The following is a 22,726-nucleotide window of genomic DNA, read 5'->3' on the forward strand; positions in this document are numbered from 1 at the left end:
CGGCTGACTGCTCCACAGCTGATGTCAGTGTGTCTAACACTCCTCAGGCCTGCCAGCACTTGTCATTTTCATGTTCTGGCCCTCTTTGCCAATCTGAGGATCTTCCTGATTGTCGGGGGCTGGAGGAGCGATTACAGACGCAGGGCATGTTTTTTCTTCATATAGTTGCTGATTGCTTGGATTTCTTGCTAACTGCAGAAGAAGAAACCCAAGCTATCAATAGGGACATGAAAACCTGGTCTAAATCACTAATAATTAGAGAAATGCAAATGCAAACAACCTTGAGGTAGCACCTCACACCCATCATATTCGCTAACATGAGAGAAAAGGAAAAAGAGAAACCCTGGAGGGGATGTGGACAAATAGGGATGCTGATACACTGTTAGTGGAGTTGTGACCTGGTTCAGCTATTCTGGAGGAAAATTTGGAACTGTGCCCAAAGGGCTATCAAACTGGGCATATTCGAACCCAGAAATCCCACGACTAAGTCTGCATCCCAAAGAGAGCAAAGAAAAAGAAGGACTTCGGGGTCCTAGCGTGGAAGAAGATGTGTGTAGCAGGGGAGGAGCTTGAAGACCGTCAGGAGATTCTGGGGGAAGGTCTGAGTCCCAGAGCTGGGCTACGGAGGGAGAGAGGGGTGGAGGTGTGGGAGGAGGATGACCTGCCTGCTCGGGGGCGGTCCCGCTGGAATTCCAGCCTTGGGGTGGAGTTTGGAGGCCTGGGAGGAGTCTAGGGTGGAAGAGGGTTCTTTCCAGTGGCCATATCATTCCACATGATGGAGGGCAGGGCTCGGGGAGGAGAGGCAGGCAGGGGCTGAGGTCCTGGCTCTAGGAGCCTTTGGAAGAAAGGGAAGTAAGTTCCTGAGGTCTCCGCCGTGTGGGGCAGGGCTGGCGGGCCGGGGAATGCCCACCCAGAGCGGGCTGCCTGGAGCCTGGGCTCTTGGGTAAGATCAAGCTGCCTCTTCCCTTGGAGCTGCGATCGTTCTGCCTGCCGGAAGCCAGTTCCGTGCGTGCAGGTCCTAGGTAGGTATGAGCCAGGAAGTCAGTGCAGCGCTTGGCTGCTGCTGCCGCCCTCTCCTTGGGGTCTCATCCTTCTTGTCTGACCTCATGCTGAGTCTTCTAGGGCCGCCAGGAGCCTCCTTCCTCCCAAAGCTGCCGCCCCATCCCGGCTCCCCATCCCTGCCTCTTGTCCAGGCTCCCATCGCATCCCAAGCGTCCTGGGGGGCCACCCCCAGCTTTACCATGGGGTCGCCGTTACCTAACCTTCAGGCCTCCCCCTGGGGACCCAGGAGAACTTCCTTCAGCTCGCCCATCAGGATCCACGCGTCCTGTCTCCCTGCTCCTGGCTCCTGTTCAGAGATTCACTTGTCCCGCCAACAAACCCCGGCTCCCTGTGAAGACCCAGGAGTCCTGCTTCCTTGGCCCAGCACCTACCTAGTCCCTGGCGAAAGCTCCTGTCTGGCCTCCCTTACCTGGACGCATGCCCAGCTCTTGTGCTGGATCCAGGCATTTGCCCCTCTGCCCACTTTGCCTCCAGGGACCAAGATAATGGTCCTTGAATCTAAGCTCCAAAGGAGGGGCCCAGGAGGCCTCCCCAGCTCCTGGTTAGACGCCAGGCCCACAATCATCCTGCTTTCCCAGGCTCAGTCGCCCTCCTACATCTCTTCTGTTGCTCAGATGGCCCCTCTCCCTTCCCCCAGCTTTGTTACAGTGTCTCCAGGCCCTGCTTCCCTGCCTCCACTTTATTCAGAGCCCTCGGACCCCCTGCCAGGCAACTGAATCCCAGCCGGTATTGTGTCTGCACCTCAGGCTTCCCCAGGTCATTCCTGGCAGCCCCATCCTAGAAGCTGCCCTATCCTCAGCTCCTCAGCCTTCTTTAACTATCCTCCCTCCTAGAGCAAGAAGTTTGGTGTGTGTGTGTGTGTGTGTGTGAGAGAGAGAGGGGGGGGTAAGGGAGGGAGAGAGATTGAAATTGGTTAAGGGCATGCAGGGAGGACAGAACTAGAGGGAGATCTCTAACCCAGGCTTCCTTGAAGCCCTGACTGGTCTCATCCCATCCTGGATCCCAAAGCCCCTTCCCCCTCCTGGGTCTCTGTAGAGGGATGGGGCAGAAGAGAAGGAGTAAGAGAGGGAGACAAGTAGGCCTCCTGTTTAGACCATCATCCTTTCCAAGCCTGACCCCACCTGCTGTCTCCCTCCACCCTCAGGGCAAGCCCAGGCCCAGGGTCTTTGTTACTACTATGGGACCTCACTCCCTGTAAAGATCCCTGCAGACCAGCCTCCTGCCCAGGAAGAGAGAGAAAAGGTGCCTCCCCCTCTGGGATTCTTCTCAGCTGAGCCTGCAGAGGACCTAGGCCTGGTCTAAGGAGAGAGCCCGGAGCCAGAGGGAATGGCCCCTGGGAGCCACAGACCCCCACCCCAGGTGAGTGCAGTCTGTTGTCCACAGACTTAACCAGCATCAGCCCATGAGGCTGTTTCCATAGACACAGAGGATTGTCCAGGAAGCCGGCGGTCTTTCTTCCCTATGGATTGTTTGACAAAAATAGGCATGAAATTGAATGCAGCAGTGACCACACTGCCCTGCTCCGTTCTGCGGCCTTTTGGGCTGATTCATGGCACAAGGGCCTCTGGAGCACTAACTCCCCCAGTTGCTGCTGTGTGTGTGTGTGTTTTAGGTCCTCCCTCATTACAAGTGACTGACAGGGATGACTTCCTCACTCATTAGTCCCTATTCTGTAGACACCGTGCGTTTGCTCTGTTTTTGCATGCCTAGCCACCTCCCCGCACACACATCCTTCCCCCAAACCCCTGTTTCTTTTGGCCAAGTTCTCCCCTGTAGCCCCTGAAGGTCTAAGGGAAACCCCTTCACACCTGAGTCTTGTCTGGACAGACCTGGAGCAGAGGTCTGAAGGCTTCCCCAGCTCTTGTCCTTGACTGTGATCATCAGATCAGGGCTTGTCCACCTGCCCCTGCTCATTGCCTTTGGCCTCAGCTCACGCCAGCTTCCCCAGGTCTCTCTGAATCTTCTCCCTTTACCGCTTCATTTACCAAGTCAACAAACAGAAAGTGGCTACTCTATGTAAGGCGCTGTGCAGAACTTCCTTGGATACAAAGGGAGGAAAAACAAGTCCCTGCCCTCAAAGAGCTGACAGTCTAAAGGGGGAGACAACGTGTCAGCTCCTGGGTCCACAGGAGGTCTCTACAGTATAGATGGGAGGCAGCCTCAGAGGGAAGGCTCTAGCAGTGTCAGGGACCAGGAAAGGCCCGTTCTCAGAAGGCGAGGTTTTAGCTGAGATGTGAAGGAAGACAGGAGGCCCAGGGGAAGAGGGAAGACATCTCAGCTATGAGAGACAGCCATGGGGAAGGCACAGAGTCAGGGGATGGAGGGTCTAGGGCTAGGGTCAGCCAGGAGGCCTGTGTCCCCGATTCAGAGAGGAGGCAGAGGGGACTGAGGTGTAAGGAGACTGGGAAGGAGCTTGGGGCTGGTTATATGATGTCTGCTTTGTGCCAGGAGCCCTGTAAATATTATCTCACTTGATCCTCTTGGGAAAATTGTCAGGGTCCTTGCCAGGGACAGACAGAATAAGGCAGCACAGGATGCAGCCAGCTGGGGATGGTGCCCTCAGGAGGGTGACCCTCTCCGACAGTAGGGGATGGACACCGTGCCCTTTAGTTCCACAGATGCCACATCTTTGTATTTCCTTGTGGAGCTATGTATAGATATGGTCATTTGTATCCATACATGAGTACATGTGGGCATGTGTTCATGTGTGTGTGTTGGGTGTGTGTCTCCAAGAGAATAACAGCCAACATTGATAAAGCACTCACTATGTGCCCCGAACTGTGCTAAACACTACAATTATTATTATTATTTTTTTTTGGTGGGACAATTGGGGTTAAGTGACTTTCCCAGGGTCACACAGCTAGTAAGTGTCAAGTGTCTGAGGCCAGATTTGAACTCAGGTCCTCCTGAATCCAGGGTCAGTGCTCTATCCACTTCACCACCTAGCTGCCCCAATTATTGTCTAATTAAATCTTCATGACCTCCTTGGGAGGTAAGCACTATCATTTCTCCCATTTTCAGTAAGCTGAGTCATAAAGTAAAAATAAACTCCTGGGGTAGCTAGGTGGCACAGTGGGTAAAGCACCAACCCTGGATTCAGGAGGACCTGAGTTCAAATGTGACTGGCCTCCGACACCTGACACTAGCTGTGTGACCCTGGGCAAGTCACTTAACCCTCATTGGCCCACCAAAAAAAAAATACTTGAAAAATAGACTCCTAAGTGTCAAAATATGAGCTATCTCCCATAAAATAATGGAGTAAGGGGCTAACGCCTCTTCTGAAAAACTGAGTAAGGGGCTAATGGCTCTTATGAAAGCAGAGTAAGACACAGTTGAAATAAGACAAGCACCAATTTTTTTTGTTTTTGTTTTTGCGGGGCAATGAGGGTTAAGTGACTTGCCCAGGGTCACACAGCTGGTAAGTGTCAAGTGTCTGAGGCCAGATTTGAACTCAGGTCCTCCTGAATCCAGGGCTGGTGCTTTATCCACTGTGTCACCTAGCTGCCCCCAAGCACCAATTTATTATTCTGATGCGCAAAATCCTGTATGCCTGGGGAGCTTTTCCTGAAAGGGGAAAAACACAACTTTGGGTAAAGGGTACATTCAAACCTTTAAGCCTAGGTAATTATTAGTGAAGTTATGCAGCCCGGGATGGTCAAGTTTTATGTCCTCATTGATATGTTGGTCAGGCTGATTTGGATTAATTCCCTGCTTCCTGATTTGTAAACAGAAATCAGAAGCTCCCTGGGTTTTTGTGGCTAAAAAGTCCTCTGGAAGTTTCATAAATTCACAGATTCCTTAGTGGGTTTAGTTAAGGTTCTTAGGAGTCTCTGGTCTTCCTGCCAGGTTGGATCTCTGTCACCTTCCAAGGATTTCTTTAATATGTTAGGTCAGGTTTTCCTGCAGTTCCAAGGAATCTTGAGTGGTTTGCATAATTATGAATCATCTCATTGGTGCATGAATTATTAAATGTATGTAAGTAAACTGAGGCAACAGTTTTTGAAAAAGAAAGCTTATGCTCACAATGGAAAAGGATCTTCAGACCAAAGACTATAGTAGGTTCTTAGTTAATTAGCAAATGTTAAGCTTCTACTATTTGCTTTCTCTGAGCTGATTAAGGGAAGGCAGTGAATTGCTTGAGGAACTTTTCAAAGTCTTAGGAAGTTTCTTTATAATAGTGGAGAGGGAGGTCCTGAAGGAGACTTTCTATGCTAGTCAAAGAAGAAATTTAATAATTGACAAAACGGAGGGAGTTCTATTTTCCGCCAAATCCACTTTGGGCAATCCCCACAGCAACCCTATGAGATAAGTGTTATTCTTATATTTATTTCCCACTTGAGGAAACTGAGGCAAAGAGTGGTTAAGTGACTTGCCTAGGATCATACAGCTAGCAAGTGTCTAAGCTGAATTTGAAATGAGATCTTCCTGACTCCAAGCCCAGGATTCTACCTATTGAGTCACCAGCTTCCTCTAACTAGGGATAGTCTTCCTCTCACTCATTTCCCTGATTCCCTCCATTCCCCCTAAAAAAAGAAAGAAAAGAGAATCATGAAAGCATTTTTTAAATTCCCTGGAGGGAACAGAACTTTGGGAAACATACTTGGACAAGCCAAACAGCTCTGAAAGGAACCTGTTGATATTGTTATTTACTATTATGAAAAAGCCGAACATAATAGCAATTCCTGATTTCACCCTTAATCAATCCTCTTTCTCTTCTGCTTTGTTTATGGGAATATTTCCCCCTTTGGGGGTGGTCATTAAGTTTAGGATCAATTGAAAAATAAAGACTGCTTGACTTCCTTCAAGACTCAGCAAAAATGATACCCTTTTGGGGGCGGCTAGGTGGTGCCCTGGATTCAGGAGTACCTGAGTTCAAATCCGGCCTCAGACACTTGACACTTACTAGCTGTGTGACCCTGGGCAAGTCACTTAACTCCCATTGCCCCACCAAAAAAAAAAATGATACCCTTTTCAGCTAGCTTTTCTGATCTCCAAGGAGCTAGGGCCTTCCCCAAGAGATTAAACATCTGTCTCAGGTCCTCCTGACTCCAGGGCCAGTGCTTTATCTACTGTGCCACCTAGTGCCATTTACTAGCTGTGTGACCCAGGGCAAGTCACTTAACCCTAATTGCCTTAGACATCTGGGGCCAACTCCAGTCTTCCAGATGTGTATCTTTCCACTGACCCAGATGGCTCTGGAGGAGAGAGTGAGGTTGGTGACCTTGCACAGCCCTCCCTCACTTAAATCCAATTCAGTTCAAGTCATGACATCACCCGGGTGTTACGGTCCTCTTTGAGAAGGAAGGACAAACAATATCTGTGTATTCTTATGTGGCTTGTCGTCAGCCAGGTGGCCCTGTGGTTAGAGAGCTGGGTGTGGAGTTAGGAAGAACTGAGTTCAGATGCTGCCTCAGACACTTAGCAGATGGGTAGCCCTGGATGAGTCACTTAACCTCTGTCTGCCTCAGTTTCCTTATCTGTAAAAATGGGGATGATAATAGCACCACTTATCAAAATTTTTGTGAGCCTAAATCAGTCCAAACGATTTCCTAATGGCTATTTCATTGGAGGCACTGTTCTAAGCCCTGGGGATATAGAAAGAGGCCAAAGACAGTCTCTACCCTCAAGTAGTTTAGGATTTAATGGGGGAGACAACATGTAAACAAATATATATAAAACAAGTTATATATAGTATACTTAGGAAATAATCAACAGTGGGGAGGCAGTAGCATTAAGAGGGGCCGGGGAAGCCTTCCTGTAGAAAGTGGGATTTCAGTTGGGGCTTTAAAAGAAGTCAGGGAGGTCAGTAATCTGAGTGGGAGAGGGAGACAGGCGTGGGGAGTGGCCAGAGAATATGCTGGGACATGAGACCCAGGCGGCTGCTGTCACTGGCTCAAAGATTATGTGTTGGTGAGGCTGGGTTATGAAGGGCTTTGAATTTTCTATTTGCTTCTAGAGGTAATAGGGACCCACTGGACTTTATTGAGTAGTGGGGGTGGCATGATCAGACCTGTGCTGTAGGAAAGTTAGTGACTGAATGGAGGATGGAGCGGAGTGGGAAGGGACTGGAGGCAGGCAGACCCCTGGCAGCTTCTATAGTAGTCTTAGTGTGAGGTGAGGAGGGTCCGTACCATAGTGGGGGCAGTGTCATGTGTCAAAGGGCTATAGGAATGCCAGCTCTTCTCATAGGTAGTTATTTCCCTGTCTATAGTGGCCCCCCTCCCCCAGGACCTTTTCCCTTTTCCCTTTGAATCCTGAGCCAAGCTTGGCCCATTGTAGGTGACCCCTCCATGCTGCTCACTTCATCTTTCTCTTGTTCTCATGCTGGATGATCTGTCTTTTGAGGCTGCCGTGGCTCCCAGGTGGAGAGTTAGAAGGGACCTCAGTGCCACCTCCCCACACCCCAGATGAATTTCCGCTAGGACCAAGAAGTGGTTGTCTACGTGATGACCTCCCAGGATGGAGAGCTGCTTGCACCTCCTGAAGGAGCTTGTTCCACGCCGGGACACCTCTCACTAGGCTTGGTTTAGTTTGTATTTTTCAGAAATTGAGCCTCTGTAACTTACACACATCATTCCTGGTTTTGGGGCCAAGTGAATGAGCATGTATCCCCTCCTTACTGGGATTTCCCTTTCCAGTATTTGAGCAAAAAAATTCCACGTGTTCTCTTTACCCAATGCAATGACAAACAACCCAGCAGCCCTGCTTTGTTCTCTCGTCATTCTTAGACTATGGAAAGCTCTGTTCCTGGACAGTTCCACACTCCTAGAGCTCTTTTTCCATTGATATGGGTCCTCTGGGATAACAGTTCTTCCTTCTTATTGAGATTATTTTCCCGTTGTGTCTTCAGGATTAAATACTAGAATATCATTCATTGCTCTTGGGCTGACTTTCCCTACAGGACTTGAGGACCCTGGAATCATACCTATCCTTTCTTTGAAACCTGCCTCCTCCCAATCTCCAGTTCATGTCAGTCTATCTCCAATTTCTCCTCCTCTGTCTCTCATTCTAGGAGAGGTTGGTCACTTCCCCCCAAGGCTCTCATCATTTCCATTCCAGGACCAGTTCCTTTCTGGTATTGACAGTCAGTTTCAGAGTACAATTTCCCCTTTTGGGTTCTTGAATGTTTTGAAAAATTAAATTATCTTGAAGACTAGTGAAGACACTTGGATGCTCTTATTTGGAGAGGAAGAGGGAGAGAGGGCGGGAGGGAGGGCGGGGGGGGAGAGAGAGAGAGAGAGAGAGAGAGAGAGAGAGAGAGAGAGAGAGAGAGAGAGAGAGAGAGAGAAAGAGAAATGGATGGACAGACAGATAGATGGAGAGAGAGCACATTCTAGACAATGCTTACATAATAAAGGTTTCCCATCACTCTTTTTAGGGGTAGGGGAAGGTGCTATGGATAGAATGCCAGGCCTAGGGTCAAGAAAATTCATCTTCCTGAGTTCAAATCTGGCCTTAGACACTTAGTAGCTGCATGACCCTGGTTAAGTCACATTTGCCTCAGTTTTTTCATCTGTAAAATGAGATGGAGGAGGAAATGGCAAACCACTTTAGCATCTCTGCCAAGAAAACCCCAAATGAGGTTGTGAAAAGTTGGACAAGTTTGAAAATGACTGAATAACAGCAATCACTATTGACTCCGGTCTCTGTGCCAGACTTGATGACCCATTTCCTTGGAAGACCAGAAGGTGCTTCCTTCTTGGAAGGTGGATCTGGCTCATGTTGAGTGAATCTTTTTATCCCTTTCCCCAGATAATGCCAGCTAGTCAGTGGGAATCACAGAAACAGGCTTTCTTTTGGTGGAGAGTATGGCACACCCCACCAGATCTTGAAGGGAAGTTGTATCATGAACAGTTCTGCAATGCTGTTCATACATTACATGAGAAAAAGAAAACTAGGTGGCTCTTCATTATATTGTAGCCAGTTATACAGACAAAAAGGTGTGCTTGTTAAGGAGAATGGGTCCCATCAGTTAGGGGAAATAGATAAGCAATGGCTAGTGGTACTTACTCCAAGGGAATTCCTTGTTAGGCTAGATTGGGGGAGAGGGTATTCCAAAGACCGATGTAAATACTTGATATTTAACCGCCGGGTCTTTTTATACCAATTAGAAAAGGAAAGAAGACATTGAAGAGAAGCTTCCCTTGCAGCTGGTCCTGTGTCTCTTGTAGGGGGCACACACAGCAAAATGCAAAAACCTAAATGGAATCAGCTATTTTCTCCCTGAAAGTCTTTCAGCACTCTATGCACGTGTTGGACCCAGCATGAACCAGCAAGAGCTGATTGTTAAATGCTTCATGTTAGCATCTAGTCCTAGGAAATCAGCAAAAACTACAAGTCAGGGCTTGATCATTTTGTTGATATTCTAGAAGGAAACAAGCATTTATAGAGTACCTACTGTGTACTGGGCACTGAGCTAAGTGCTTTACAGATATTAGCTCACTTGATCCTTCCAACAACCCTGGGGCCCAGGTGCTGTTATCATCCCCAGGCAAAGGCAGGTCAAAGTGACATGGTGAGGCTCACATGGCTAGTGATTTTCTGAGGCTGGATTTGAATTCAGATCTTCCTGACTCCAGGCACATCCTGGCTTTATCCATTTTACCACTTAGATGGTCCTATCTTAAACACCAGAAGTTGGATAGTTTTTTTCTTGAAAATGCATTGAGGGATGGCTAGGTGGCACAATGGATAATAATAATGGCTGGAAGCCATTAGTCAGAGATGAGGACAGAGGATTCCAATGATGGAGGACAGTCAGAGAAAATACCCCAAGAGTAGAGATGAAGTGTCTTCTCCTTGGAGCAGGAAGGACATGTGCCATTGGATCAATGAGTAGGTGACTGCAAATAAGGAATAAGACTGGAATACCAGGGGATGTCTAGGTTATGATGGGCTTTGAATGCAAGAGAGTTTGTATTTGATCCTGGAGGTGCTAGGGACCCATCGGAGTTCATTGAGTGGAGGAGTTACATGATCAGACCTGCAATTTAGGAAAATTACTTTGTCAACCAAATGGAGGATCCACTGGAGTCTTGGGGGCAGCTAGATGGCTCAGTGGATAAAGCACCGGCCCTGGATTCAGGAGTACCTGGGTTCAAATCCAGCCTCAGACACTTAACACTTATTAGCTGTGTGACCCTAGGCAAGTCACTTAACCCCAATTGCCTCACCAAAAAAAAGAAGTGAGTCATCTCACGTTAATGGAAATGGAAGAAAATGACACAGAAGACCATCAAATTCCTAGCTCACTGGCCAAACATGTGTTCTGCATCCAGTAGATTGGAGAAATAAATGACCTCTTCCAAGTATCAACATATTTTCAGATCTGGTCAACCTCTCTATGCCATTCATCAGTCTGCCTCAACTCATTCTTTTGACCCTTGTTCTCCTTATTTCTAGAGTCTGAGGGGGCATGTTTAGATCCTTTTTTTCTCATAAGGGAACTGGCAATATCTTTCTCAGGAATTAGATCAAACCCAACCTCGGTTAATAAAATATTACCTTTATTAATGAATGAAGCTCCCTTTCCCCTTCTTGGTTACTCTTATTTCTTTTTTTCTTTTTTTTTTTTTAGTGAGGCAATGGGGGTTAAGTGACTTGCCCAGGGTCACACAGCTAGTAAGTGTCAAGTGTCTGAGGTTGGATTTGAACTCAGGTCCTCCTGAATCCAGGGCTGGTGCGTTATCCACTGCACCACCTAGCTGCCCCTGGTTACTCTTATTTCTACATAATAAATTTTCAAATGAGTGAATGAATATATGCCATGAACAAGTGAAAGCAATCACACAGCAAAGGCATAAAAAATTTTGGCTATGACACATCCTACCCAGAGCCACCTCAAGCTCTCAATATACCAATTTTATTGTTGTTGACTCATTTTTCAGTATTGTGTGATTTTTCATGTACATCCAACCCCTTTTTTTGAAATGGGTTCTCTTGGCAAAAATACTGAAGATACTAGGCAAAGATACTGAAGCAAACAGTGTTAAGTGACTTGGCCAGGGTCAAACAGATGGTAAGTATTGAGGTTAGATTTGAACAAGTCTTCCTGACATCGGGCCCAGGGTTTTATCCATGGTGCAACCTATAACAATAGGTAGCCCTTTGTCCTTTGCCTGGAAAGTTTCATATTATTCAGTTCAGTCCAGATTCTGATTAACATCTATTAAGAATGCTTTTTGTGTTTTCATCTAGGTAAGACTGTATTTCACCCACCTAGGAAATAAACTAGATCTTTTCCTTTACTCTCTCTCTTTCTCTTTTTTTTGTTTTTGTTTTTGTTCTGATGAGGAATTTCACATCACCTTCTTCCCTTCTTCTCCAGAAATCCTCATATATCTGACAATTATCTCTGACAATTTCTGTGATTCATTCCATAAGGAGAAGTAATTCCCAGTAACACATTTCTCTTTTTTTATTCCAATTGCAAATATAAACAGCTTTCTCAATATCCTACTGGGCTTTTCATGACTGAGGTTCTAAGTGTTGGCTCTGGTGCTTGTCAAGAAAATCCCTTCTCTGTGCTTCTGTTTCCTCCTGAAAATGAATGAGGGTTGGACTAGGTGAATTCTGAAGTCTCTTTCAGTTCTCATTCCTATCATCTTTGATGGTTTAGGGTTTGGTGACGTTCAAGGATGTGATCGTGGACTTTACCCCCGAGGAGTGGCGCCTCTTGGACCATTCTCAGAAAGAGCTGTACAAGGAGGTCATGCTGGAAAATGCCCGGAACCTGCTCTCCCTGGGTAAGGAGCACTTTTCTTGGGAAATCTGAATCTACCATCACAGGGACTGCCTTCATTCCCTTCCTAGTGTGCAGGTTTGGGGACAGCTAGGTGGCACAGTGGATTATGCACTGGCCCTGGATTCAGGAGGACCTGAGTTCAAATCCGGCCTCAGACACTTGACACTTACTAGCCGTGTGACCCTGGCCAAGTCACTTACCCCTCATTGCCCACAAAAAACAGAAACACCAACAACAAAAATAGGTCTAGTGTGCAGGTTTTCTGGCATTTATCAATGAGAAAGGCCAAAGTGCTGATCTCTTGTGTCCAAGAGGCAGGGTCCTCCTGCTGCTGGGTTTTCTTGCAGAAGGTCTTTGGTGGGTGATAGGGAGCTAGGGGTGTGCTTTGTTGCTCCTGAAGCTGCCTTTTACTGGTTCTAGGGAGCCTGAGGTCAAAGATCAAATTGGTGGGGGGCAACTAGGTGGCGCAGTGGATAAAGCACCGGCCCTGGATTCAGGAGTACCTGAGTTCAAATCCGGCCTCAGACACTTGACACTTACTAGCTGTGTGACCCTGGGCAAGTCACTTAACCCCCATTGCCCCGCAAAAAAAAAACAACAAGATCAAATTGGTGTTGAAGTTGGAAGTCATCTCAGAGGTTGTATCTAGTCTAACCTTTCCCTGAACATGAATTCTGTCTGCCAAATCTCTGAAAACTGGTCAGGCAGCTTCTCTCTGGAGATGGGCAGTAAAAGGAACCCCCTCCCTCCCAGAGTAGCCCCTTCCTCTTTGGGTTGGGCCTGGTCTTTGGATTGTTCTTCCTATTAACATGCCTAAAGTTGTAGCTCACTGCTCCTAGTCTTACCCTCAGAAGCCTAGTATACCAATATACCTCTCCTGGATTCCAGTGCAAATGGTGGGAAAAGAAGTGAAGGGAATAAGCATTGATACATCCACTTAGCAGGCCCTGTGCTAGGAGCTTTCTTTACAAATATTAGCTAATGTGATCCTCACAAATCTGTGAGGTAGATGATATTTTACAGTTGAGGAAAGTGAGGCGCACAGAGCTTAAGTGGCTTTCCTGGGGCTCTTAACTCATAAGTGCCTGAGACTGGGTCTGAACTCAGGGCTTCCTGAATCCAGACCCCAGTCTTCCTCCATTGTACTACCACTGCTTCTTCTTCTTCTTCTTCTTCTTTTTTTTTGTAGGGCAATGGGGTTAAGTGACTTGCCCAGGGTCACACAGCTATTAAGTGTCAAGTGTCTGAGGCCAGATTTGAACTCAGGTACTCCTGACTCCAGGGCCGGTGCTCTATCCACTGCACCACCTAGCCACCCCCACTGCGCCACCTAGCAACCCCACTACCACTGCTTCTTAATTTCTAGGTAATAAAATCTATGGAATCAGCTCATCCTTCTGTGAAAGAAGTGAAGAAAACAGATCTGATTCCAGATTGGCTTCCATCCCCCACCAAAGCTCCCAACAGTCAATCCCATGGAAACCCTCCTTGAGGAGCCCTGGGATCCATCCTGTGACCCTTCTTGCATGTCCCCTTCCCTAAAGAGAACTAAATCACGTGTGTCTCTTCTTCCTCATCCCTTCCTTATTCTTCATGGCCAGGACTTCCAGTTCTCAGGAAAGGTTTGATCTCCCATTTTGAGCAAGGGGAAGCACCTTGGATGCTGGAGGGAGAAGGCCCAAGCAACCTTTGTCCAGGTGAGTGAGGTTAGAGGAGATGTATGAGGGCTGTTATCACCAGAGGTAGCTCCATGTCACAGGGAAGGGACCTCTGGATTTGGGGGCAGAAAGGCCTACTTGCCATTCTTTTTTAGAGACTTTCGCAATGGAATGCTGGGCAAGTCCCTGAGCTCCCACTTCTCCATCAGTGATGTGAAAGGGTTGGACACCATGGGCTTCCACTTTCCTTCCAGAGATAAAGCTCTGATCCTCTAAGATCAGTTGTTTGGAACTTTGGGTCGTGCAACTTTCCCTAGGCACAGGCTTAGGCTGTGAAACGCAAGCTCTTTCCTAGACCGTCATCAAACCAACAAGCATTTATTAAGTGCTGTCCAGGAGTTCACAGACTAGTGGGGAAGACAACATGGATGGAGCTAAGTGAAACTCCCCATATACAGGTTTAATTGGAGGTAGTCAAGAGGGGGAAGGCACTTAGATTAAGGAGGATTGGAAGAAGCTTATTGTAGAGGGTGGGTTTTAGCTGGGGCTTCAGAGGAACCCAGGTGGAGGGGGCGGCATTCTAGGCACGAGGGGCAGCCAGAAGAGATCCATGGACACTGGAGATGGTTTGTCACATTCAGGGAATAGAAAAGAGGCCTTTACTTTTTTTTTAATTTTTTTTTTTAGTGAGGCAATTGGGGTTAAGTGACTTGCCCAGGGTCACACAGCTAGTAAGTGTTAAGTGTCTGAGGCCCGATTTGAACTCAGGTACTCCTGACTCCAGGGCCGGTGCTCTATCCACTGCGCCACCTAGCTGCCCCGAAAAGAGGCCTTTACTCCTGGATACGTGGAGGAGCAGTAAGACTGAAAGAAGGCTTGAAAGGTAGGAGAGGGGCAGATGATGAAGGGCCCTAAGAGCCCAGTTGATTTCTATTTGATTCCAGTGCTAGGGAGCCACAGCAGTTTATTGAGGAGACAGTGACATGGTTGGATGGGAGTTTTAGGAAGATGAATTTGACAGCCAGGTAGAGCATTGATTGATCTACGGAGACCAAACAGCAGGCTTTTGTACTACCTCAGGCATGAGGTAATTGGGGCCTGAACCTAGAAATTGTCAGTGTTGGTACAGAAGGGAGGTGTTTGCAAGAGATGTTACAAAGGTAGAATCAGCAAGCCTTTCCAAAAGTTTGAAGATGGGGGTACAGAGGATGGTATGAGTATGTGAGAAGTGATGAAGAGGGGGCTGACATCTATTCTGTGAGTCTGGACAATTGGGAGAGTGACCTTGATATTATTGGGAAAGTAGGAAGATGGGAGTGTTAGGGGAAAGATAATAAGTTTCGTTTTGGACATGATAGGAGGAGAACCCAAAGAGATGAGTGTCACCAAAACCTAGAGGGAAAAGGGGAAGAATGATAGTGTCAAAAGCTGCAGAGAAGTCAAGGAGTGTGAGGATTCTGATTTAATCATTAAGAGATCACTGGTAGCTTTGGGGGGGAAGCATTTTGGTTGAACAATGAAGCCAGACTGCAGAGTTTTGTAGGAAGTAAGAGTAAATAAATTGGGGACCCCAAGGGTAAATGCATGTCTCTAGGTGATTTAGCCATGAAAAGGAGCAGAGATGTAGGATGGTATCTGCTGGGGATAGATAAAGTGAGGGTTCATTGAGGACTGGGGAGAAATGGTTTCATTAGTGGTAGTAAGGAAGGAGCCAGTAGAAAAGGAGTGATTGGAGAACACGGAGATCATAGATGAAGGAATATGCCGGAGGGGTAGATGGGATGGAGTGGGGTCACTTGGGCCTTACCCCTGTTCATGTGATACTGGGGTAAAGGAGGAAAAGAAGGCATCTGATTTATGTGAGATAGGGAGGAGGTAAGAGAGCTCTGGGCAAATGTCCAATTGTTTCAGTGTAACATGAGCTGAGAGGGTTGGTGGGAGCAAGCCATAAGGGATGGTTGGGGAGGAATGAAAAGATTTGAAAAAGTTGCTATGATAAGTGGGATAGGGGACCACTTAGGGAGGGGTCAAAGGATTGCCTTGCCAGAGTGGGGGCCAAGCTACCATGATGCTGCCTAGTGTAATGATTGGAATGATGCCACCTACTGGAGACTTGCTGTGTGAAAGCTCCACCATGAGGAAAATGCCTCAGAGGCATTGTGGCTTTTCCTTGGCGTCAGGAAATGATGTTTGCTCATGGGTGCTGTCTATCAAGGCTACCAGCTAATCAACTTGAGGAGCCTCCTATGGTCTGGGAGGAGACAGGAAGGAGGAAAGGGAGCCTGCGTGGAGAGCTCTGGGGCTTTTTGGGTTCCTGACTTGATGGTGGTGGCAGCAGAGGACTTCACAGGAAATTTGAGGAAAGATAGGAATGCCAGGCTGTTGGAATTCTGTTCTCAATCTTTTTCTTTCTATTTTCCAATAAACCCTTAAAAACCTAAACTTGTTTTATCAGTGATTTTAGTCAGTTTCCCCCAAAACTGGGGGAACAGATTAGAATCCACATTTAGAATCTTAAATTACACACTAGATTTGTAGTGCATCCAGGCAACCTGGCTTCACCATTTTCTTTCTCTCCATTCAGCAGTACATCAGTAGGTGTCAGAGACAGTGTCTTCCCTAGAACTCATCCAAGGTTCAAAGAAGTCATCAACCCAAGTTCCTTTCCTGATCTTTATGATCCAATCTTTGTCTCCATTCTTGGACGATCACTGGCCAGATGTGTGTAGGTGACTGCCACCCTAGGAGGTAAAGACTCCCAGGTGTCTCTCAGGAGACTGTCCTGTAGCCTTTATGATCTCCAGTATTGGGTCTGGTCAGATGCCATCTTAATGAGAACAAGATAAAGGTAACTCCTTATTGGTAATGAAGTAAAAGGAGAGAAATCAGACTTGAGGCCAGAGTGTACACTTGACCAATGGAGGGAGAGTAGATTCTAGGAATTGAGGTAGAAGTTAGAGCTTGTATAAGCCCTGAGCCTAGGCAGTTTTTCAATAAACATTGAATAAGTGCCTACTATGTTCTAGGCAGTGTGCTAATCTCTGGGGAAAGGCAACATCCAGTCCCTGATATTCAGGAGCTCACAATCCAGTATTCAAACAGGATGATTTTGGAAGAAGCAACAGCTCATGAGCTTCGATCTTAGCTGATCCACACAAAAGAAAGTATTTTGGTGTGAAAATACATTAAGTCCAACAGGGTCATAAGTGAATACCAGGAGAATGGAAAGTTCAAGAAGGAGAGCAGAATTGAGGAGAAAATAGTCAAAATAATTAGTAATAATAGCCAAGAATTATATAGTGGCTCATATATGCCACACGTTCTGCAAATATCAACTTATTTGATCCTTATGAGAATCCTAAGAAGTCAGTCCTGTTATTATTTTCCTTTTAGAAATAAGGAAGATGAGGCAAACAGAAATACTATGACTTACCCAAGGTCTTATTGCTAGAAAGTTTCTGAGGTATCTCTGGAACTCCAGTCTTCTTGACTTCAGGCCCAGTACTCTATCTGTTGTGCCACCAGTTGTATTTTGATTGATAACCAGAATGAAGTGAAAATATTTCTCATGGGACAGCTAGGTGGCACAGTGGATAAAGCACCAGCTCTGGATTCAGAAGGACCTGAGTTCAAATCCAACCTCAGACACTTAACAATTAGGAGCTGTGTGACTTTGGGCAAGTTACTTAACCCTCATTGCCCTGCCCCCCCCCCAAATGTTTTTCACACATGGATGAAGTAGGAAATGGGAGGAGAATTTTCCAAATTAATCTTGCTGAGAATTGGGAACTTTTTGTTTTTGGCTCCCTATACAGTCAACAAACTGAACAACATGAATTGCTAGGTACTATAGAAAAGATTTGTGTTGATTAATGACAGTGTATTAAGTGATAAATGTACTTAAGGTCAATTGTACATATTGCTTTGGGTTGTTTTGTTGTTGTTGTTGGTTTTTTTGCAAGACAATGAGGGTTAATAGTTTGTGGGGCAACGGGGGGGGGGGGGGGGGGTTAAGTGACTTGCCCAGAGTCACACAGCTAATGAGTGTCAAGTGTCTGAGGCTGGATTTGAACTCAGGTCCTCCTGAATCCAGGGCTGGTGCTTTATCTCCTGTGCCACCTAGCTGCCCCTGGGTTGTTTGTTTAAAAAAAAATGTTTATAAAGAAAAGAACTTTCCTAAGGAAAGAGTCTTATCAGACATAACTTTATTCTTTCTACAACTGGTACACTGGCTACATACTCTCACAAAAAAAGTCTTCTGAATAACTGACTACCAATGGTGTTGCTTATCAATTTCTTTGAAAATTTGTTAGACTGAAGAATAATAATATTAATGGAGGAAAAATTCAAATCAGAAAAGGGCATGATAAGGGCTGTTTTTGTAGAACAGTTGTAATAGCCAATGATAATTTCAAGATGGCTTGTAATGCTCTCATGGTTTTCAAAGAGCCTGCTACCTGGGCAAATATTTGTCACTTCATGATCTGGTGATTACCCTACTGATGAGCTGTGCTTACAAGATAACCTGAGAATGAGGGAACTGCTATGGTGCAGTGACAGAAAGCAAATGACCCTATGTGGGTGCCTGTGATCCATTGGGGATCAGTTTGCATAAGAATTTCAAATCTTTCTGGCTGTTGGGAAACAATTTGATGTCAGGTTGAGAAACTGAAGAAACATGTTGCATTTAATCAGAAGTAGTCAGTGTTTGATATTGTCACTGCCTGAACTTGAAAAGGATTGGATGCCTGATTATGGACAGTTTGGAATCACTGTAGAAGGAAACTATTATGCCTGAAACATGTACATGCTGCTTGTTTCAGAGGAATGAATATATATATATACATTAATTTTATTTTTATTTTAAACTATTTATAATAAAATTGGGCAATTATTTTCTGCTCAATGTTCCATTAAAGAATTTTAACTCAAACCCTTTAGACCATTGTGAAGCCCCGAAGGGTTCATCAACAACAAACAGGAAGGACTGCTTTGAGACTAATAGTGAAGCATGCTGTTCACTTCCAGAAGACTGTCACTTCCTGACAGAAGCATAAGAGACTCAAGGTCCAATATAAGACATGATAATTTTGGACATAGGAAATGGATAGATTCCTTTTTTATCATATTTATTACAAGGATATTGGTTTTTCTTTTTTTAAATTAGGGAACAGAAATATTCAAAGATACATTTTAAAAAATAAATAGATTGGGGACAGCTAGGTGGCACAGTGGATAGAGCACCGGCCCTGGATTCAGGAGGACCTGAGTTCAAACCCAGCCTCAGACACTTGACACTTACTACCTGTGTGACCCTGGGCAAGTCACTTAACCCTCATTGCCCCGCCCCCCCTAATCCAACCAAATTTACATTTCAAAAATATCTGAACTCAAATGAATTTTTATAGCATATTTCTCATACTATTCACTTGGGAATAGCTCATACTCATGCAGCAATACTCTATGATATTAAAGACATTCCAAGCATCCTACTTCCACTGGACACTTACAAACACACTTACAAATACAAACAAGTGAACATGGAGAAAGGCCATTTAATACTGTTGGCAGAGCACTCCCAGTCATAGGGTTTGAGTTTTAGCATCAGATGTAGGGACATTGGACAGGTCACTCAACTGTTCTGAGCTCATGGCTTGAGTTGTGAATGTCATAAGATTGCTGGGCCTGCCTGTGTCAGGTTTGTTGTGAGGATCCAGTGTTATTGCACGTCAAGTTCTTTGTACATTTAATCATCCCAGGGATGGGAGCTAATGGAATTTTCAAATGATTGATTCTTCCCATTTAAGTTTAGACTCTTCTCTTTCTCTAGGGAAATAGATAATAAATCATTTAACTTTATGTCAATGGAGGGAAGAGTATAGATTTGTGTATATGTTTATGTGGCCATGTGTATGTATACACACATATACATACACACACGTTTGTGTCCTTCAGATGGAGAGACGAGACTTGAAATGAGGGAGACCACAGCGCAGCTAAGCATTTCTGTGAAAAAATCACAACGGCCGAGATTCCTGAATGATCGGCACAGCAGCCTCAAGAGGAGAGAAATCTGTGACTCTGACGTCAAGACAGAGAAAAAGCAAAAGCATCGTCCTAAATCTCATAAAGATGGAAAGAGTTTCAGACAATGTTCAGTCCTGATTCGCTGTAAGAAAAGGACCTCGGGGAATCGCTGTTCTCAGGATAGAAAATATAGGGACTGCTTTACTGAACAGGCAAAGCTTGTTGAGTCTCATGAGAAGCCTCCTGAAGTGCAGCCTTATCAATGTAATCAATGTGAGATGGCCTTCGGCTCAAATTCAGACCTAATTAGACATCAGAAAAGTCATACTGGAGAAAAACATTATATGTCTAATGAAGGCAGTGAGATGTTTAGTTGTAATTCAAAGCTCATTGAGCATCAGAAAATTCACAATGGAAAAAAATATTATGGATGTGATCAGTGTGGTAAAACCTTTAAGCAACAGTCATCCCTTATTCACCATCAGAAATTTCATACTAGTGAAAAGCTTCATAAATGTATTCAATGTGGAAAGGCCTTTAGGCGACAGTCATCCCTTATTTCCCACCAGAGAATTCACACTAGAGTACAATCTCACGTGTGTCATGAATGTGGCAAAGTTTTCAGTGAAAACTCATCCCTTATTGTACATCAGAGAAGCCACACTGAAAAGAAATCTTATGAATGCAATCAATGTGAAAAGACTTTCAGACAGCGCTCTCATCTTACTCATCATCAGAGAATGCACAATGGGGAGAAACATTATGAATGTAATCAGTGTAGAAAAACTTTCAGCTGCAGTTCTAATCTTACTAAGCATCAGAGAATCCACACTGGAGAGAAACCTTATGAATGTACTCAATGTGGAAAGGCTTTCAGATGCAGTTCTAGTCTTGGTAAACATCAGAGAATTCATACTGGAGAGAAACCGTATAAATGTAAGCAATGTGGAAAGACTTTTGGAAGAAGTTCCAATCTGGCTGTACATAAGAAAACCCATACTGGAGAGAAACCTTATGAATGTAATCAATGTGGAAAGACTTTCCGACAACACTATAATCTTTTGGAACATGAGAGAATCCACTCTGGAGAGAAACCTTATGAATGTAATCAATGTGGAAAAACTTTCAGATGCAGCTCCATTCTTGCTATACATCGGAGAGTTCACACTGGAGAAAAACGTTATGAGTGTAATCAATGTGGAAAGGCTTTCAGAAGGAGCTCTGGTCTCTCTATACATCAGAGAATACACACTGGAGAGAAGCCTTATGAATGTAATCAATGTGGAAAACCTTTCAGATGTAGTTCTAGTCTTGCTGATCATCAAATAATCCACACTGGAGAGAAACCTTATGACTGTAATCATTGTGGAAAAACTTTCAGAGGCAGGTCTGGTCTTGCTAAACATCAGAGAATCCACACTGGAGAAAAACCTTAAGAATATGTTTAATGTGGAAAAACTTTCAAAGAGAGGAAAAACAGCTAAAATCTTCCTGAATATCACAGTATCCACACTGGACAGAAACCTGATGAATGTAATCATTGTGGAGAAACTTTCAGATTTAACTCCAAACCTTTTACATTAGAGAGAAAGTTTATGAATGTAATCATTGTGAAAAAAACTTTCAGGTACAGTTCCAGTCTTGTTGACCATGAGAGAATCCACACTAGAGAGAAATGTTATGATGTGTAATCTATGTGAAAAGACTTTTAGACATAGCTCCAGTCTCACTCTACATCAGAGAATCCACACTGGAGAGTAACCTTGTGAATATAATCTATGTGGTAAAACCTAGCAACAGTTATCCTTTCTTTCCCATTGGAGAATTCATACTAGATAGAAATCATCACTCTAATGAATGAGGAAAGACATTCAAATGGAGGATAGAACTCCTTAGACATCAGAAAATTCATTCTGGATGCAAGTTAAATATGAACTCAATGTGGGAAGCTCTTCAGTCAGAGATCATCTTTTGTTTTTGTTTTTTTTTTGCAGGGCGATGAAGGTTAAGTGACTTGCCCAGGGTCACACAGCTAGTAAGTGTCAAGTATCTGAGGCCAGATTTGAACTCAGGTCCTCCTGAATCCAAGGCCAGTGCTTTATCCACTGCGCCATCTAGCTGCCCCCTCAGAGATCATCTTTTACTTTGCATCAGAGAATTTGTAGTGGAAAGAAATCTTATGAATGTGTTCAGTGTGGACATGCCTTTTGCTGGAAGGGAGGGGTCCCTAGACATCAGAATATTCACACTGGAAAGAAGGCTTATAAAAGTAATGATTGTGGGACATCCTTTACATGGAGTTCATACTTGACTCCACTTTGGAGAAATTACACAAGGTAAAATTTATGGATCTAATTTAAAAGGTAAGATCTCTTGCTCCATCACACACATAATTAGACAACCCAAATTTCATACTGTGCATTGAACCCTTATAAATGTAATGAATTTTTCTCTATTTGAGTACTCCTCAATAGTAGTCCATAGCTTTCATATGCCATAACTTCATCAGTCATTCCCTAATTGATTTAATATTCATCTGTTTCCTGTTCTTTGTTGACAGGGAAAAAATCTGTTATAAATATTTTGTTAACCATTGGATGTTTATTTTTGAAATTATTTCTTTAGGATGGTAGGTGGCACAGTGAATAGAGAGCTGCTTCTGGAGCCACAAGACCTGAGTTCAATTATAGTCTCTGACACTAGCTATGTGACCTTGGACAGATCACTTAACCGATTACTATCCTCAGTTTTCCCCTTTGGTTGAAAGGATATACTAATAACATCTACCTCTTAGAGTTAATGTTAGGATCAAATGAGGGAATACCTATAAAGTGCTTTATAAGCATTAAATCACTATTTAAATGCTAAGTACCATCATCATCATGATTAATTATTCTATGGTCTCAATAGAGTCATTGGCTTAAATATATGGACAGTTCAGTCACTTTTATAATTCAAATTGATATTTAAAACAGTGGAGGAAGAAAGTATGTTGAAATAAAAGGGCTCTTGGTTAGAGTCAGGAAGATTTGGGTTCAAATCCTGGCTCAAATACTCTCCAGCTATAAAACTCTGGGCAAAGAACAACCTTTCTGTCCCTCAAGTACTTACAAATAAAACTCTTGAGAATTGAATAGATCGGTTGCATACTTCAAAAGGAAATGGAGGCAAGAGAGGAAATGGTGGAATAGTATGAGTGGACTTGCCTGGATCTTACAATGTATCTGTTTTTAAC

The 22,726-nt window shown here is 44.7% G+C and overlaps 1 protein-coding gene across 4 annotated transcripts; it reads left to right on the forward strand.

Annotated features, from left to right (window-relative positions):
• The first annotated feature begins 735 nt into the window (after nucleotides 1-735).
• LOC122749308 (zinc finger protein OZF-like) lies at nucleotides 736-22,077 on the forward strand. 4 transcript variants are annotated; one of them, XM_043995610.1, is made up of 5 exons: nucleotides 736-1,022; nucleotides 2,207-2,421; nucleotides 11,681-11,807; nucleotides 13,408-13,503; nucleotides 19,420-22,077. In XM_043995610.1, the coding sequence occupies exons 2-5, from the start codon at nucleotides 2,389-2,391 to the stop codon at nucleotides 20,925-20,927; spliced, it is 1,764 nt and encodes a 587-aa protein (XP_043851545.1). In that variant the 5' UTR covers nucleotides 736-1,022; nucleotides 2,207-2,388; the 3' UTR covers nucleotides 20,928-22,077. The 4 variants fall into 4 exon arrangements, with proteins under 4 accessions (XP_043851545.1, XP_043851547.1, XP_043851548.1 ...); XM_043995612.1 differs by having other exon boundaries at nucleotides 2,263-2,421; XM_043995613.1 differs by having other exon boundaries at nucleotides 736-852.
• The last annotated feature ends 649 nt before the right edge of the window (nucleotides 22,078-22,726 follow it).

This window comes from Dromiciops gliroides, chromosome 3, assembly GCF_019393635.1.
Source record: "Dromiciops gliroides isolate mDroGli1 chromosome 3, mDroGli1.pri, whole genome shotgun sequence".
NCBI lineage: Eukaryota > Metazoa > Chordata > Mammalia > Microbiotheria > Microbiotheriidae > Dromiciops > Dromiciops gliroides.